General features: G+C 54.7%; 1 protein-coding gene across 5 annotated transcripts in view; it reads left to right on the forward strand.

Moving 5' to 3' along the window:
* Positions 1-2962: 2962 nt before the first annotated feature.
* TMEM119 (transmembrane protein 119) overlaps positions 2963-14361 on the forward strand; it is an 11578-nt gene continuing 179 nt past the window's right edge. The window contains exons 1-4 of one of the 5 annotated variants that reach the window (XM_056821631.1): positions 2963-3200; positions 5325-5443; positions 6485-6605; positions 12445-14361. The exon at positions 12445-14361 is cut by the window's right edge and continues 179 nt beyond it. In XM_056821631.1, the coding sequence (XP_056677609.1) occupies positions 12471-13328 (858 nt within the window). In that variant the 5' untranslated portion in view covers positions 2963-3200; positions 5325-5443; positions 6485-6605; positions 12445-12470 and the 3' untranslated portion in view covers positions 13329-14361. Of the gene's footprint in view, positions 3201-3950; positions 4306-5324; positions 5444-6484; positions 6606-8014; positions 8666-12444 lie in introns of those variants that run through there. The other 4 variants (XM_056821629.1, XM_056821628.1, XM_056821630.1 and 1 more) reach the window with 4 other exon arrangements.

Consider the following 14361-nt stretch of genomic DNA (forward strand, 5'->3'; position numbering starts at 1 on the left):
CCTTGGAAAGTGTCCAGTAAGGAGGCCAGTGAGGATGATGAAGGGGCTCAAGTTGGTGCCTTATAAAGTCTGGAGGTGTTTAGCCAGGAGGAGAGATTTAGGGAGAGGGAAGGTGAGCCAAGAGAGCTGGCTTCCATTTTTTGAAAGGAATCCCTCAAAGGCAGAGTTCCTTTTTTGCTCTCCTTGGCCCCAGAGGGCTCTGATGGCTGCCCGTGCAGAGAAATCTCCCAAGAATTAGAGCTGTCCCAAAGTGGAAGCCATCCCCAGTGCCTGGGGAAGGGAATTCTGGATTGTTCCAGGTCAAGTCAACAAGCACTAAAGAAGGCCAGCCACTGTGAGCACAGGGGTACAAGGAAAGGCGAAGGGAACCCCTGGCTCTCCAGATCACAGCCTAGATGGGGAGAAAACCTGCAAACCACTAGATACAAGCAAATCAGATACAGAATAAACTGGAGATCATGGACAGAGGGGAGGCATGACAATGAAGGGGGGCCGGGAAAGGCTTCGGATTTTAGAGGGGACCTGGAGGAAGCCAGGAGGAGATGAGGAAGCAGAGTTTGAGATGGGGCACAGGAAATGCCGAGTCTGGAGAGCGAATGGCTCCCAGATGGAACAGAAAGGAGCCGGGCTCAGCTGACTGAAGAGCACATGCGATGGAGGAAGGCGTAAGAAGCCTGGAAAGGTAGGAAGGGGCCAGGTTTTGGCTTTGAAAGCCAAGGAGGTCCTGGAAAAGGCAATGGGGAGCCATGACAGTTTGTTGGGTAGGGAGGGAATGGGATTGGACCTGGGATCTAGAGAGATCACTTTGATAACCCCAGAGGATGGATTGGGGGGGGGGCACCAGTGGGTCACCGAAGTAGTTGGAGGTCTTCAGTTACAGGTCAGATGACAGCTTGTCAATTATGCCGGTCAGATGTTGATTGGACCAATCTGCTTCTGAGGTCCATTCCAACTTTTGACATCTGTTCTAAGGCCCTTCCATCTCCATCATCCCCTATTCTAAGGCCCTTCCATCTCCATCATCCCCTGTTCTAAGGCACTTTCATCTCCATCATCCCCTGTTCTAAGGCCCCTCCATCTCCATCATCCCCTGTTCTGACTCCTTCCATCTCCATCATCCCCTGTTCTAAGGCCCCTCCATCTCCATCATCCCCTGTTCTAAGGCCCTTCCATCTTCATCATCCCCTGTTCTAAGGCCCTTCCATCTCCATCATCGCGTTCTAAGACTCCTTCCATCTCCATCATCCCCTGTTCTAAGGCCCTTCCATCTCCCCTGTACTAAGACCCCTTCCATCTCCATCATCCCCTCTTCTAAGGCACTTCCATCTCCATCATCCCCTGTTCTAAGACCCCTTCCATCTCCATCATCCCCTATTCTAAGGCATTTCCATCTCCATCATCCCCTGTTCTAAGACCCCTTCCATCTCCATCATCCCCTATTCTAAGGCACTTCCATCTCCATCATCCCCTGTTCTGACTCCTTCCATCTCCATCATCCCCTGTTCTAAGGCCCCTCCATCTCCATCATCCCCTGTTCTAAGGCCCTTCCATCTCCATCATCCCGTTCTAAGACTCCTTCCATCTCCATCATCCCCTGTTCTAAGACCCCTTCCATCTCCATCATCCCCTCTTCTAAGGCACTTCCATCTCCATCATCCCCTGTTCTAAGACCCCTTCCATCTCCATCATCCCCTATTCTAAGGCACTTCCATCTCCATCATCCCCTGTTCTGACTCCTTCCATCTCCATCATCCCCTGTTCTAAGGCCCCTCCATCTCCATCATCCCCTGTTCTAAGGCCCTTCCATCTCCATCATCCCGTTCTAAGACTCCTTCCATCTCCATCATCCCCTGTTCTAAGACCCCTTCCATCTCCATCATCCCCTCTTCTAAGGCACTTCCATCTCCATCATCCCCTGTTCTAAGACCCCTTCCATCTCCATCATCCCCTATTCTAAGGCACTTTCATCTCCATCATCCCCTGTTCTGACTCCTTCCATCTCCATCATCCCCTGTTCTAAGGCCCTTCCATCTCCATCATCCCCTGTTCTAAGGCCCTTCCATCTCTATCATCCCCTCTTCTAAGGCTCCTTCCATCTCCATCATCCCCTGTTCTAAGACCCCTTCCATCTCCATCATCCCCTCTTCTAAGGCATTTCCATCTCCATCATCCCCTGTTCTAAGGCCCCTCCATCTCCATCATCCCCTGTTCTAAGGCCCTTCCATCTCTATAATCCCCTGTTCTAAGGCCCTTCCATCTCCATCACCTCCTGTTCTAAGGCCCCTCCATCTCTCACACTCGGTATTCTGTATTCAGTCAGACCCCTTCAGGAGATGACATTCTATGTCCTAGGTTCAGAGGTTCTAAGGTTATGTCCTAGAACCCTAGAGAGATGCCCAGACATCCAAGGCCTCCTCCTTGCCTATTCCTCTTCGTCTGGTCTGTCATTCCTGGGCCCATCCTGCGCCAGGCACCCCGGCCCTCAGTTGGGGGTGATGAAGGACCCTGCTGTGCTCTGCAGTGGGCCCTTGTCCTCCAGGGTGCGGGGTGCCTTCCTTTGTCTCTGGATAAAATCTTCCCCCTCTCCCCATTCTCCTGTGGCTTGCCCCTCCCCTGCCACCATGGAAACACTGAGTCAGGCCCGAATGGGCGATTCTGCCTTCTTTCCTGCGGCTGCGCTCCGGGGCGCCCTGGCAGGGTCCTCTCCTGGCCCTCACCCCGTCCCGGACTCCGGGAAACTTTGTTTTCAGCAGAACCCATAAGAGAGAAAAGCGGCGATTCCTCCAGCTGGAGGGCCAGCAGCGCCTCCTCCTCCCCCCACTGCTACCCCGTTTGCGTGTGTATGTGTGTGAGTGTGTGTGTGTGAGTGTGAGTGTGTGTGTGGCCCCTGGCGGAGCCGCGCGAGCCCTCAGAGCCCCTCCCTCCGTCCCTCCCACACTCTGCCCCCTCCCCTCCCCCAGCCCTGCCTGTCCCCACTTGAAACTCCTTTAATGAAAGCAAGCTGGTGGGGCTGCGTCTCACTTGGTGAGTGTGAGGCCGGCTGGGCGGGCAGGAGGGCAGGGGCCCGGCCAGCACCCCTCCCACAGGCCAGCGCGCCCGCAGCCTCCCTCGACTCGTCCCGGCTCCTGGGCTGTGCAGCCTCGTCCAGCCTCGGTGGTGGGGACCCAGGCGTCCGGGAAGCTCGCTCTGCGGCGCCTCTGGTGAGTCTGGGCTCCCCCGGGCAGGGAGAATGCAAGAAGGGGGCCCCGGGGCCCGGCCCCCCGTGGGGCTCCTCTGCCTGGGCCACCCGGCTCGCGCTTGACGCGTCGTGAGCCCGGAGACTGACCTCGGGGTCCAGCCTCCGTGCACTCCCCCTTCCCGCCGACTTTCCCAGCTGGGAGCCTCAGGCTGGCCGGCTGCCTCCAGCGGGGTGTGCGGCGGGTGCCTGCACACGCGTGTCTGGAGCGCGGGGCCGGGGGCAGCCGCCGGGACGGTGGGTGCTGAGTGTGAGATTCGCCGCTGTGGGCTTTTGTCTCGTCTCCCCGCTGCGCTGTTCCCTGCGTCCCCCTTGAAATGGGGTGAACGTTTCTGGGTGTTTATGGGAGGGCGGAGCCCCGGGGGTGCCTTCTCGGGGCTGAGCCTCTGGGGGCGTCTAGACGGCTCGATGTGGGTCAGTGTGTCTGCTGGGTGGACGGTGCCCACTGGGCACTGGGGGGACTCCCGGCGCTGGGCCCCTGGACAGTCAGGGGGGCTGGCAGACAGGGGGCCCTTTCGCTTTGTCTCCCTCCTTTGGGGGTGCCCCTCCCCCCCTCCTTCCCCACTGGTCATGGGCGCGTGGGGGCTGCCAGAGTGGGAAGAGGAGAAGGTGGGAAGGACCCCGAGGGGCCGGGGGAGCGGGAGGGCTTTGCAGCCTGGACCCTCCGCCCGCCAGAGGCTCCTTCCTTGCCTTTTCCTTTAATTGAAACCAGATTTTGTGTGTGTGGGCCCCTTCCGGCCTCCTTCTCCCCCTGCCTCCACCGGCCTGCCTGGTGGCTAGAGAGGACCGGAGCAGGACAGGATCTGCTCTCCAGGGTGCCCAGGACCTTCTGGGGTCTCCTCTGGGAGGGAAGGGCTCCTTTCTCCTTTATCCATGCCGCAAGAGCTTATTGGATATAGGAAGGGTGCCGGAATGCTTATCATTCGTCTGTGGTGTGGGGGCTCTGTGCTGGGCACTGAGACTATCCCACAGTCCCTGCCTCTAGGGAGGCGGATTAGCTGTGTGACCCTGGGCAAGTCATTGAGCCCTTGCTGCTCTTCTGTCCTCGAACTGCTGTATTCTAAGACAAGGTAAGGGTCTTACACACTCACACTCACACACACACACACACACACACACACACACACACACACACACACAAGTAATTGAGGGCCGTCATTTATACTAAAAATGAGAAAATCAGAAAAGGTCTCTTAGAGGAGGTGGCCCCTGAGCTGAACTCTGAAGCAAGCAAGAGGGTGGATTCCTAGAGGCCTGGGCCTAAGAAGGGGGTGCTTTCCTGGCCTGAGGGACAGTCCGTGCAAAGGTTTGGAGGTGGGAAATGGAAGACGGGATGTAGAAGGAACAAGAAGTCGGTCAGTATGGTTGGAACCTTGAGGGAAAATAGAAAATTGTCCCAGAAAGGTAAAGAGGGGAAAGAACTTTAAATGGCAGACTGGGGAGCAGTAGGGAGCTAGTTTCTCGAGCGAGGGAGTGAGGGTCAGAATTATGCCAGAGGAGGATCAATTTGGCAGCTGTGTGGAGGATGGATTGGACAAGGGGAATAAACATAGGCTGTGTAAACAGGCCAAACCCCAAAGAAGAATGGGCTCGCTGATCTGGAGAAAACAACCAAGGCTGCCTTTCAGTTGGGAGGCTAAGAACGTGGGGCGAGGCCCCCTCCAGAGGTCTAGGGGCCGGGGGTGACGGGAAAGAGCCCCAGATGTAGACCTCAGCTCTTTAAGTCTCTGTGTGACCTTGGGTAAGTCCAGGGAAGACCTCTGAGGCCACAAAGGGAATGGGCTTGAACTGGGCACCATTCAGGCTCCCTTCCATGATCTGATGGCTTTGGAATCTATATGTGTCTGGGGCCTGGGGCAGAAACAAAGCTGCTCGTCCCCCAAGAATTCTGAGCAGGCGAGCCATCCTGCCTTCCCCAGGGAGCCGGGGTCTCCCCCTGCCCCCCGTCTAAAGGGCAGGGCTGGCTTTTCCCTGGGAGAGTTCCTGAAAATGACCGGGATGAGAGCTGACCTTGGAAAAACCAATCCCCCAGAGGCCCCGAGGAGCTGGAAATCGGGGAGTGAGCCACATTCTTATCTCCTCTTCTCAGGGAATCACCAGACTTTTGGGCTGGGAAGGACCTCGGCAGCGGGAGAACTCAAGTTCCTTTGCAATTTGGGAGACTGAGGCTGCGGGACGGGAAGCCACTTGCCCAAGATCAGCCAGGAGGTAGGAGCAAAGAAGATGATGCTGGAAAGTTTTAGAAGATCACTGTCTAGGGGCAAATGGAGCTTGGGATTTGGGAATGGGGCATGTAGATCTTTGGCCAGAGAGATGAGAAAAATGGATTCCTTCTTCCCTTTCTCCTCCTTACCTCCCTCCAGTCACTGCAGAAGTGACTTCTGACCTCCTGTTTAGGAGAAAAACCTCCTGTTTAAGGAATCACAGGACATCAGGGCTGGGATAGGGCTTAGAACAGGGAAAGTCAGCTAGAGGGGGATTAGAAAAGGGATGTCAGACCTGGGAGGAGGCTTAGAACAGGGAAAGTCAGAGCTGGGAGGAGCCTTAGAACAGGGAAAATCAGAGCTGGAGGAGCCTTAGAACAGGGAAAATCAGAGCTGGAGGAGGCTTAGAACAGGGAAAATCAGAGCTGGAGGAGCCTTAGAACAGGGAAAATCAGAGCTGGGAGGGGGATTAGAACAAGGAAAATCAGAGCTGGGACAGGGCTTAGAACAGGAATGTCAGCTGGGAGGAGGTTTAGAACAGGAATGTCAGAGCTGGAAGGAGGCTTAAAACAGGGAAAATCAGAGCTGGAGGAGCCTTAGAACAGGGAAAGTCAGAGCTGGAGGAGGCTTAGAACAGGGAAAATCAGAGCTGGGAGGGGGCTTAGAACAGAAAATCAGAGCTGGAGGGGGATTAGAACAGTGAAAATCAGCTGGAAGAGGCTTAGAAAAGGGAAAATCAGATTGGAGGGGGATAAGAACAGGGATGTCAGAGCTGGGAGGAGGCTTAGAACAGGGAAAACTAGAGTTGGAGGGGGATTAGAACAGGGATGTCAGAGCTGGGAGGAGGCTTAGAATAGGGAAAATTAGAGCTGGAGGGGGATTAGAACAGGGATGTCAGATCTGGGAGGAGGCTTAGAACAGGGAAAATCAGAGCTGGAGGGGGATTAGAACAAGGAATGTCAGAGCTGGAAGGGGGCTTAGGACATGGAATTTCAGGGCTTCCTCCCAACTCTGATGCCCTCTTCTGTCTACTCTGCCTGGCCAGGTCCCCTCACTGTCTCAGGAGGGTTCCTCAGAGTAGCAGCTCTCCCACCTCCTTTGCCAGGGGTTCCCTTGGCTGCAGACCAAAGCCTGTTCTTTCTTTGCTGCTGGGATTCCTGCATCAGGTGAGAACCAAGATATTGTTGATATAGTCGTGAGTGTTACCCACCTTGCTTGTGAACATGCTGCTATTTCCTGCGGTATGACTCCCCAAATCGTGGTTAATGGTGGGCTCTTTGTGGGTATGTGTGTGTGCTGATAGGATTGCACAGGGGCGTGCAGTAGTGATGAGGAGAAACTAGGCAGGGTGGTAGCCTGGGGCCAACGTGTGCTAAGGACACAGTATCAAAGAATCATAGAACTACTGAGGGACACTGTCAAGAATCACGAGATCATTGGCTGGGAGCTTAAAAATCATGGAGCCCAAACTCCCCTTTTTACAAGTGAGGAAACTGAGGCCCAATATTGCCAGCTTAAGGCTTTACAAGCCGTATAATCAGAGCTGGGGCTCAAAGCCCTCTTCCAAACCCAGGCCTCGGCATCATTCCACACAGTTCCCCTCAACAAATCATGGAATCGAGGAATCATCGGATGAATCCAATACAGACTCTTGGCACTGAAGACCTGAGGCTCAGACAAACATTGGAATCAGAGGATCTTAGAATCACACAATCAAAGAATTGAAGCATCTTAGAATCATAGAATCTTGGAATCCATCAATGAATTGAAGAATCTGGGGATTTTAGGGATTATGGCCACTAAATTAGAGAATTTTAATGTAACACGGCAACTGGTCACACAGTGGACAGAGCATCAGCCTTGGAGTCAGCAAGACTTGAATTCAAATCTGGCTTTCGACACTCATTAGCTGTGTGACTCTGGGCAAGTCACTGCACCCTGTCTGCCTCAGTTTCCTCATCTGTAAAATGAGCTGGAGAAGGAAATGGCAAGCCACTTCCATATCTCTTCCAAGAAACCCCCAAATGGGGTCACAAAGAGAAGGACACGACTGAAAAACAACTCCACAACGAGAGAATATTGGAATCACTCGATCTCAGAATCAAAACCGTACACTTGCTGAGTGAGAGAGTCTTAGAACTATAGATTCTTACCATTGAAGACATTTGGAGCCTTAGAATGATACAATCACCATATTGGAAAGTCTTAGAAGTCTTCAAATCATAGAAACTTGGAAATCATCGACTTTTGGAATTCTTGAATCACAGGATCTCGGGGGCCTTCGAGGGGTCATTCAGACCAGCCTCGCCTTAAACTATAAGATGTCCCTCGGCCGGGAAACGGGTGTCTCCCCTGTGCCCACAGGCCCCAGGCAGGCTGAGTTCTGGGAGACCTCTCGTGTCAGAGTTTCCATCCCCAAGTTTGGGTCGTCAGGAATGTATTCATCGGCCGGGCCAGTCTGCGCCAGATGGGGTCTTGGCATCTGGGGGTTCACGCCGAGAGCAGCCTCTCTGGCCGGCTGCGTGGGCGGGAGTGAGAGGAGCCAGATCATCTGGTTCTCATCTACCGGGAGGCCACGTCATTTGGGGGTGGGGGACGGCCTCCAAGAGCCCGGAGCGGCACAACCATTTGGTTCCTTTGTCTGCAGCAAAATCATTCTCAGAAGGGAGACCCGGGAGAGGGGATTGATGCAGGATCCTGCCTAGGACGGCCGAGGTCGGAGCAGCAGGACTCTCACCCCAGTAGGCCTTCGGGGCTGGAGCTAAGAGACTGGCTCAGCCCAAGTTTCGGTTCCTGGGGAAGGAGGGGGAGCTCCAATGGGGGGCTGTTTAAACATAGAACTTGCCTCGGATCTCGGAAGAGAAAAACTCCATCGTCCAAAGAATGTTCATCCAACAGGCATTGGGCGCCCGGGGCCAGGAGGGTTCCCAGAGGGGGAAAACACTGTCTTGGCCCTCTGGGAGCTCAGAGTCCAACCGGGGAAACAAAGTCTGCTGCTGGGGAGCCATGGGAAAACAGAACAGCCCTGAGGATGGATAAGGGTGCAGTTGTGCTCCACAGAGGGAGAATGGGGGGGTGTTCACAGGAGGGTGGTGCCCATGGGATGGGATGGTCCAGGAGGGCTTCAAGGAGGGGGTGGCGCAAGAACTGGAGACTCGCTTCAAGTATTTGGATGGGCAGATGGAATTGGGGAGGGGTCGGAGAAAGGATGGACTCTGGTAATGTGGTGAGTTGACAGATTTATATATTTATTTGTTTGTTTGTTTATTTATTAAAACCCTCCCCTACCGTCTTGGAATCAATACTATTTATTGGTTCTAAGGCAGAAGACTGGTCAGGGCTAGGCAGTGGAGGTGAAGGGACTTGCCCGGGGTCAGATTTGAACCCAAGACCTCAACATTCCCTGTTCTCAAGCCGCTTTCAGCTCTGACATAATCTGTCCTATTTCTTCAACATGTTGAGGTCAGGGCTAGCTCTAAAGCCCACCATGCGTGGCCTCCCTCCTGCTAAGGCCTCGGGTACCTGCCTGCCCTGGAGGCCTGTGGCGGGGGGCCAGCAGCCCTGAGGAGCCTCCACAACTGGAGAGCTGGCTGCCTGCAAAAGGGCTGACTGTGCCTTTCCGAGCTCGGGTCGCGGTCAGATTCCAGGCTCTGGCTGGCGAGCCTGCTCAGTGGGCAGTTCTGGGCGTCCGGTGGACGCCCAGCCAGAGCCAGAGAGGGCTGCCCCCGCAAGCCGTTCTCCCTCCTCTTCTGAGCACAGGAGACAGGGATGGACTTGCCCCGACATCTCTGGTCTCCTCTGAAGTCTGGCCGTGCTCTCTATTCCAATTTCATAGATAAGGAAATGGAGGCCTGACTAGGGCTAATGACTTACCCAGGGTCACCCTGTGAATGGCCAGCATCCAGGCCTCTAGGCCATTAGCTCTCATTTTCTGTCCTACCTCACTTAATGAAATAGGGACAAATTAGGGGGGTTATTCCCAGCGGGATTTCCTGGCAGGCTCCCCTTAGCTGGAACCCAGGCCCTACCGAGCCCCACTTGAGAGCATTTAAACTCGTCTGGATTAGTGAATGCTCCGTGTGTACACACTGATTGCAGGTATGGCCACAGAATTCATCCATCCATCAGTCTACATGAATTGGTTATTGTTGGGCAGTCGTGTCTGACTCTCCACGACCCCATTTGGGGTTTTCTTGGCAAAGATCCTGGAGTGGTTGGCCATTTCCTTCTCTGTCTTAATTTACAGAGGGAGAAACTGAGGCCAACCAGTTGTGTCTGACTCTTCATGACCCCATTTGGGGTTTTCTTGGCAAAGATCCTGGAGTGGTTGGCCATTTCCTTCTCTGGCTCATTGTACAGAGGGGGAAACTGAGGCCAACTAGTTGTGTCTGACTCTTCATGATCCCATTTGGGGTTTTCTTGGCAAAGATCCTGGAGTGGTTGGCCATTTCCTTCTTCAGCTCATTTTACAGAGGGGGAAACTGAGGCCAACCAGTTGTGTATGACTCTTCATGATCCCATTTGGGGTTTTCTTGGCAAAGATCCTGGAGTGGTTGGCCATTTCCTTCTTCAGCTCATTTTACAGAGGGGGAAACTGAGGCCAACCAGTTGTGTATGACTCTTCTTGACCCCATTTGGGGTTTTCTTGGCAGAGATCCTGGAGAGGTTGGCCATTTCCTTCTCTGGCTCATTGTACAGAGGGGGAAACTGAGGCCAGCCAGTTGTGTATGACTCTTCATGATCCCATTTGGGGTTTTCTTGGCAAAGATCCTGGAGTGGTTGGCCATTTCCTTCTTCAGCTCATTTTACAGAGGGGGAAACTGAGGCCAACCAGTTGTGTATGACTCTTCTTGACCCCATTTGGGGTTTTCTTGGCAGAGATCCTGGAGAGGTTGGCCATTTCCTTCTCTGGCTCATTGTACAGAGGGGGAAACTGAGGCCAGCCAGTTGTGTATGACTCTTCTTGACCCCATTTGGGGTTTTCTTGGCAAAGATCCTGGAGTGGTTGGCCATTTCCTTCTCCATCTCCATTTACAGAGGGGGAAACTGAGGCCACTAGGGTTTGAATGACTTACTAGCTAGTAAGTGTCTGAGGCCAGATTTGAACTCAGGAAGCCAAGTCTTTCAGACTCCAAGCCCACTGCTCTCTACACTCTGGAGCCACTTAGCCACCGATACGTGGATATATTGGATTCTTTACGATGTGCCCGGCTCCGGACTGGGGACACAAAGACAAAGATGAAGCAGTTCTTGCCCTCAGGGAGCTTAGGAAGGGAAGGTCAAAGCCACAGGAGATGTGGAGCTCTGAGCTGAGCTTGGAGAATCATAGATTCCGAGCCAGAAGGGGATCTTGGACGTCAGGGAGTCCAGACCTCTTGTTTTACAAATGAGGAAACTGAGGCTCAGGGAAGTCAATTAATCAGCTGAGTCCCACAGCTAGTGAGTAGCAGAGGCAGGTCTTCCACCCAATCTTTTTGTCTCTAAGTCCAGTAATGTTTAATGAAATGCTACCTCTCTGGGGCCACCCAACTAGAAGGAATTCTTTCTCCCTCTTTCCAGAGAAGACTGGATTGGTGATCCACAGACCTAATCCATAATAATAATTGCTAGACTTTATTTTTTTTCTTTTTTTAAATTTGAATTAATTTAAATTTCTAGACTTTATAAAGCTTTGAAGGTCTGCAGAGTGCTTTATATATAGTATCTCATTTGGTCTTCACAAGAGCCCTCAGAGGTAGGTGCTAATATTATCCCCATTTTACAGATGAGGCAGAGGAATCAACACGATTCATGAATGTCTAAGGCTGATTTTGAACTCAGATCTTCCTGACTTGAGTTCCAGAGCTCTATCTCCTGGGCCACCTAGCTGCCTCCCATTCCCTTCTCTGCTATTTTCCAGTTGTATAGTCTTAGAATCCTATAGTCAAGGGGGCTCAGTGGACTGAGAGCCAGACCTAGAGAAAAGGAGGTCCTGGGTTCAAATCTGACCTCCCAGCTGTGCAACCCTGGGCAAATCGCTTCACTCCCATGGCCCAGCCTTTACTGCTCTTCTGCCTTGGAACCAGCATGCAGTATTGATTCTAAGATGGAAGATAAAGGTTAAAAAGAAAAATCACAGAGTCATCAAATTCATTCACCTGACCACTTGTCTGCCACTTCCAAGTTGTGTGAGCTTGGAACTGTCCTTTGGTGTCTCTGAGCCCTGCTTTCTGCATATATCAAATGAACACTCATGAGATCCCCAATTTAGACCTGGGAGTTTCCTACAGTGCATGCAAGTCTACTTGCATGTCACCTCCCAACTGATTAAATTTCAGTGGCTCCCTATTACCCCCAAGATCAAGTAGAAACGCTGCCTCTGCTTCCCATTGAATGCCCTTTACTACCCTCCTTCCTTCCCAGTCTTAAGCTTTTCCACTCTCCATGGACTCCATACTGCCGCCATGTTGTTCCTCATCTGTGATCTTCCATCTCCCATCGCCATGGCCCCTTTGGTTTAAGGTCTCTGATTTTGTCATCTCTCTGGGCCTCAGTGCCCTCATCTGTAAAGTGAGGGGGCTGGATTTGAAGGCCACAAAGGCCCCATATGATGATGTAAATTTAAGATAGGAAAAAAGACTTGTCAAGCTTAGTAAGTAGCAGAGAGAGGATTTGAACTCTGGTCCCCTGATTCTGAATCAGCATCTTCTCCCTGGGCCATAATGAATTTTTTTTTTCTTTTTAAAACCTATACCTTCTATCTTAGAATCAATCCTGTGTATTGGTTCTAAGGCAGAAGAGCAGTAAGGGCTAAGCAATGGGGGTCAAGTGACTTGCTCAGGGTCACACAGCTAGGAAGTGCCTGAGGGCAGATTTGAACCCAGGACTTCTCCCCAGGCCTGGCTCTCCATCCACTGAGTCACCCAACTGCCCCCCCCCCCAGCATGAAGCATCTTGAATTAAACAAAATGGATTTATTCTACACCCCAGAGGTGCCTGGTTCACTGTCTCCTCTTCTCTCCACAGATCTTGCCCCCAGACCTGGTGACAAAATGGCCCCAGGGGTGCCCCGTGTCCTACTGTTGCTCCTGCCTCTCCTGAAGGCCCCACCTAACACGGCCCTCTCGGCGCTGGTCCAGGCTGCCTTCCTGGAGGATAACGGAGGCAGCGGAGAGATGGAGGGCTCCTCGGCCTCGTCGCCCAGCCTCGCCCCGCCGCGGAGCCCGGCCTTCAGCCCCACGTCGGTGGGGCCGCCGCCCACGGCCCTGGCAGGGCCCTCGCCCCCCACCAACTTCCTGGACGGGATCGTGGATTTCTTCCGAGAGTACATGCTGCTCATCTCGGTGGTGGGCTCCCTGGCCTTCGTGCTGCTCTTCATCATCTGCGCCGCCGTCATCGTCCGCCAGAAGCACAAGGCCTCGGCCTACTACCCGTCCTCCTTCCCCAAGAAGAAGTACGTGGATCAGCGCGACAGGACGGGCGGCCCCCGGGCCTTCAGCGAGGTTCCCGACAAGGCCCCCGACGCCCGGCCCGACGACCCGGCCCTGGACTCCTCCCGCCAGCTCCAGGCCGACATCCTGGCCGCCACCCAGAACCTCAAGTCTCCCACCAAGGGGCCCCTGGCCAATGGCGACGGAGGGAGGGCCGAGGAGAGGGAGGCAAAAGAGGAAGAGGAAGCCGCCCAAGCGGGGGAGGAATCCCAAGGCCGGGGCACCCTCAGAGAGAAGGCAGAGGCCCCCTCGGGGGAGGCCGCAGAGCCGAGCTGTCCGGTGGGGGCCGAGGCCGCGGCGCAGGAGCCACCGACCGGCGGGATGGACCGTGGCGAGCAGGAGGGAGCCCCCTCGGTCCCGCAGGAGTCCGCGGCGTCTGAGGGTCCCTGTGCCTGCAGCAGTCTCTCTCCAGAGGCCTAACGAGCCTGACTGCCTTCAGTGAACCAGGGCCACCCCCTCCTCCAGCACGAAGCAGCGCCCTGCCCGCTCGCTGGCCCCCAGACTCATCCTCTCTCCCGGGGCCTGCAGGAGCCAGCCAGGAGGGTGGGCTCTGGGAGTCCGGAGGGCCTGGTGGACATGGGCTCACCAGGCTTCCTCAGACTGTCCCCGCAGAGCCTCGAGCATCCCGCCCCCACTGACCAGCCCGTCTAGCTGGTCCCACTCCAGCCAAGCAGCCCCCACCGATCTCGGGGCTTCTCCTCTGGCCACCCCAGACACCCAGCCCAGAGCCAGAGTGGCCGTCAGAGCCCCGACGATCCGAAGGGCCCGTCTCTCTCCTAGGACGTCTTCCACTTTAGCGGAGCCCAGAGGGTGCTCGCCGCCGGCTTTAAGGGCTTCCTCTTGCAAGGACGGTGCCTAAGAGACTGAAAACAAGGTGGAGGCAGAGCCAGGCCTGTGTTTTCTGCCAGCCACGGTCTCTGTTCTTCCCCCAAACACCCCTCGGGCAGCCCCTGGCGCTGCCACCCGGGGCTAGAGATGGGTTTGATTGGCCAGGAGCCAAGAGGCTTTTGGGGGAGGCCCTGGGAGCCCGTCGACGTAGGAGAGGCCATCAGGGATTCCTTCCTTTCCCCTAAGAGGCCTGGCTTGAAGCCCCCTGGAGGAAGCAGGACCAGAGCTGGACCTTGGAAGGCAGCCGCAGAAAAGAGAGACCAGGGCCTGGGGCCGCTGGACCGGGTGGCCAGACTCGAGCTGTGGCGGGGGCTCAGGGACTCTCCTCCCGGAAGACGCAGACCTCTACCCAAACAGATGACTGGTCCGGCCTCTGAAAGGCCACCGCATGACGTGACGGGGAACATGTCCCCCGTCTAAACTAGAGCAGGCAGGGTGAGCTCAGGGTCTCTTTCTTCCTTTTGCAATCGATCCCACTTGTGCCCTGGGTTTCGAGGCGGGGCAAGGCAAGGCGCTGAATTCCCGACACCCCACAATTTGAGTTTCGCTGCCCGTGTCCTTGGTG

Source organism: Monodelphis domestica, chromosome 3 (assembly GCF_027887165.1).
Source record: "Monodelphis domestica isolate mMonDom1 chromosome 3, mMonDom1.pri, whole genome shotgun sequence".
NCBI lineage: Eukaryota > Metazoa > Chordata > Mammalia > Didelphimorphia > Didelphidae > Monodelphis > Monodelphis domestica.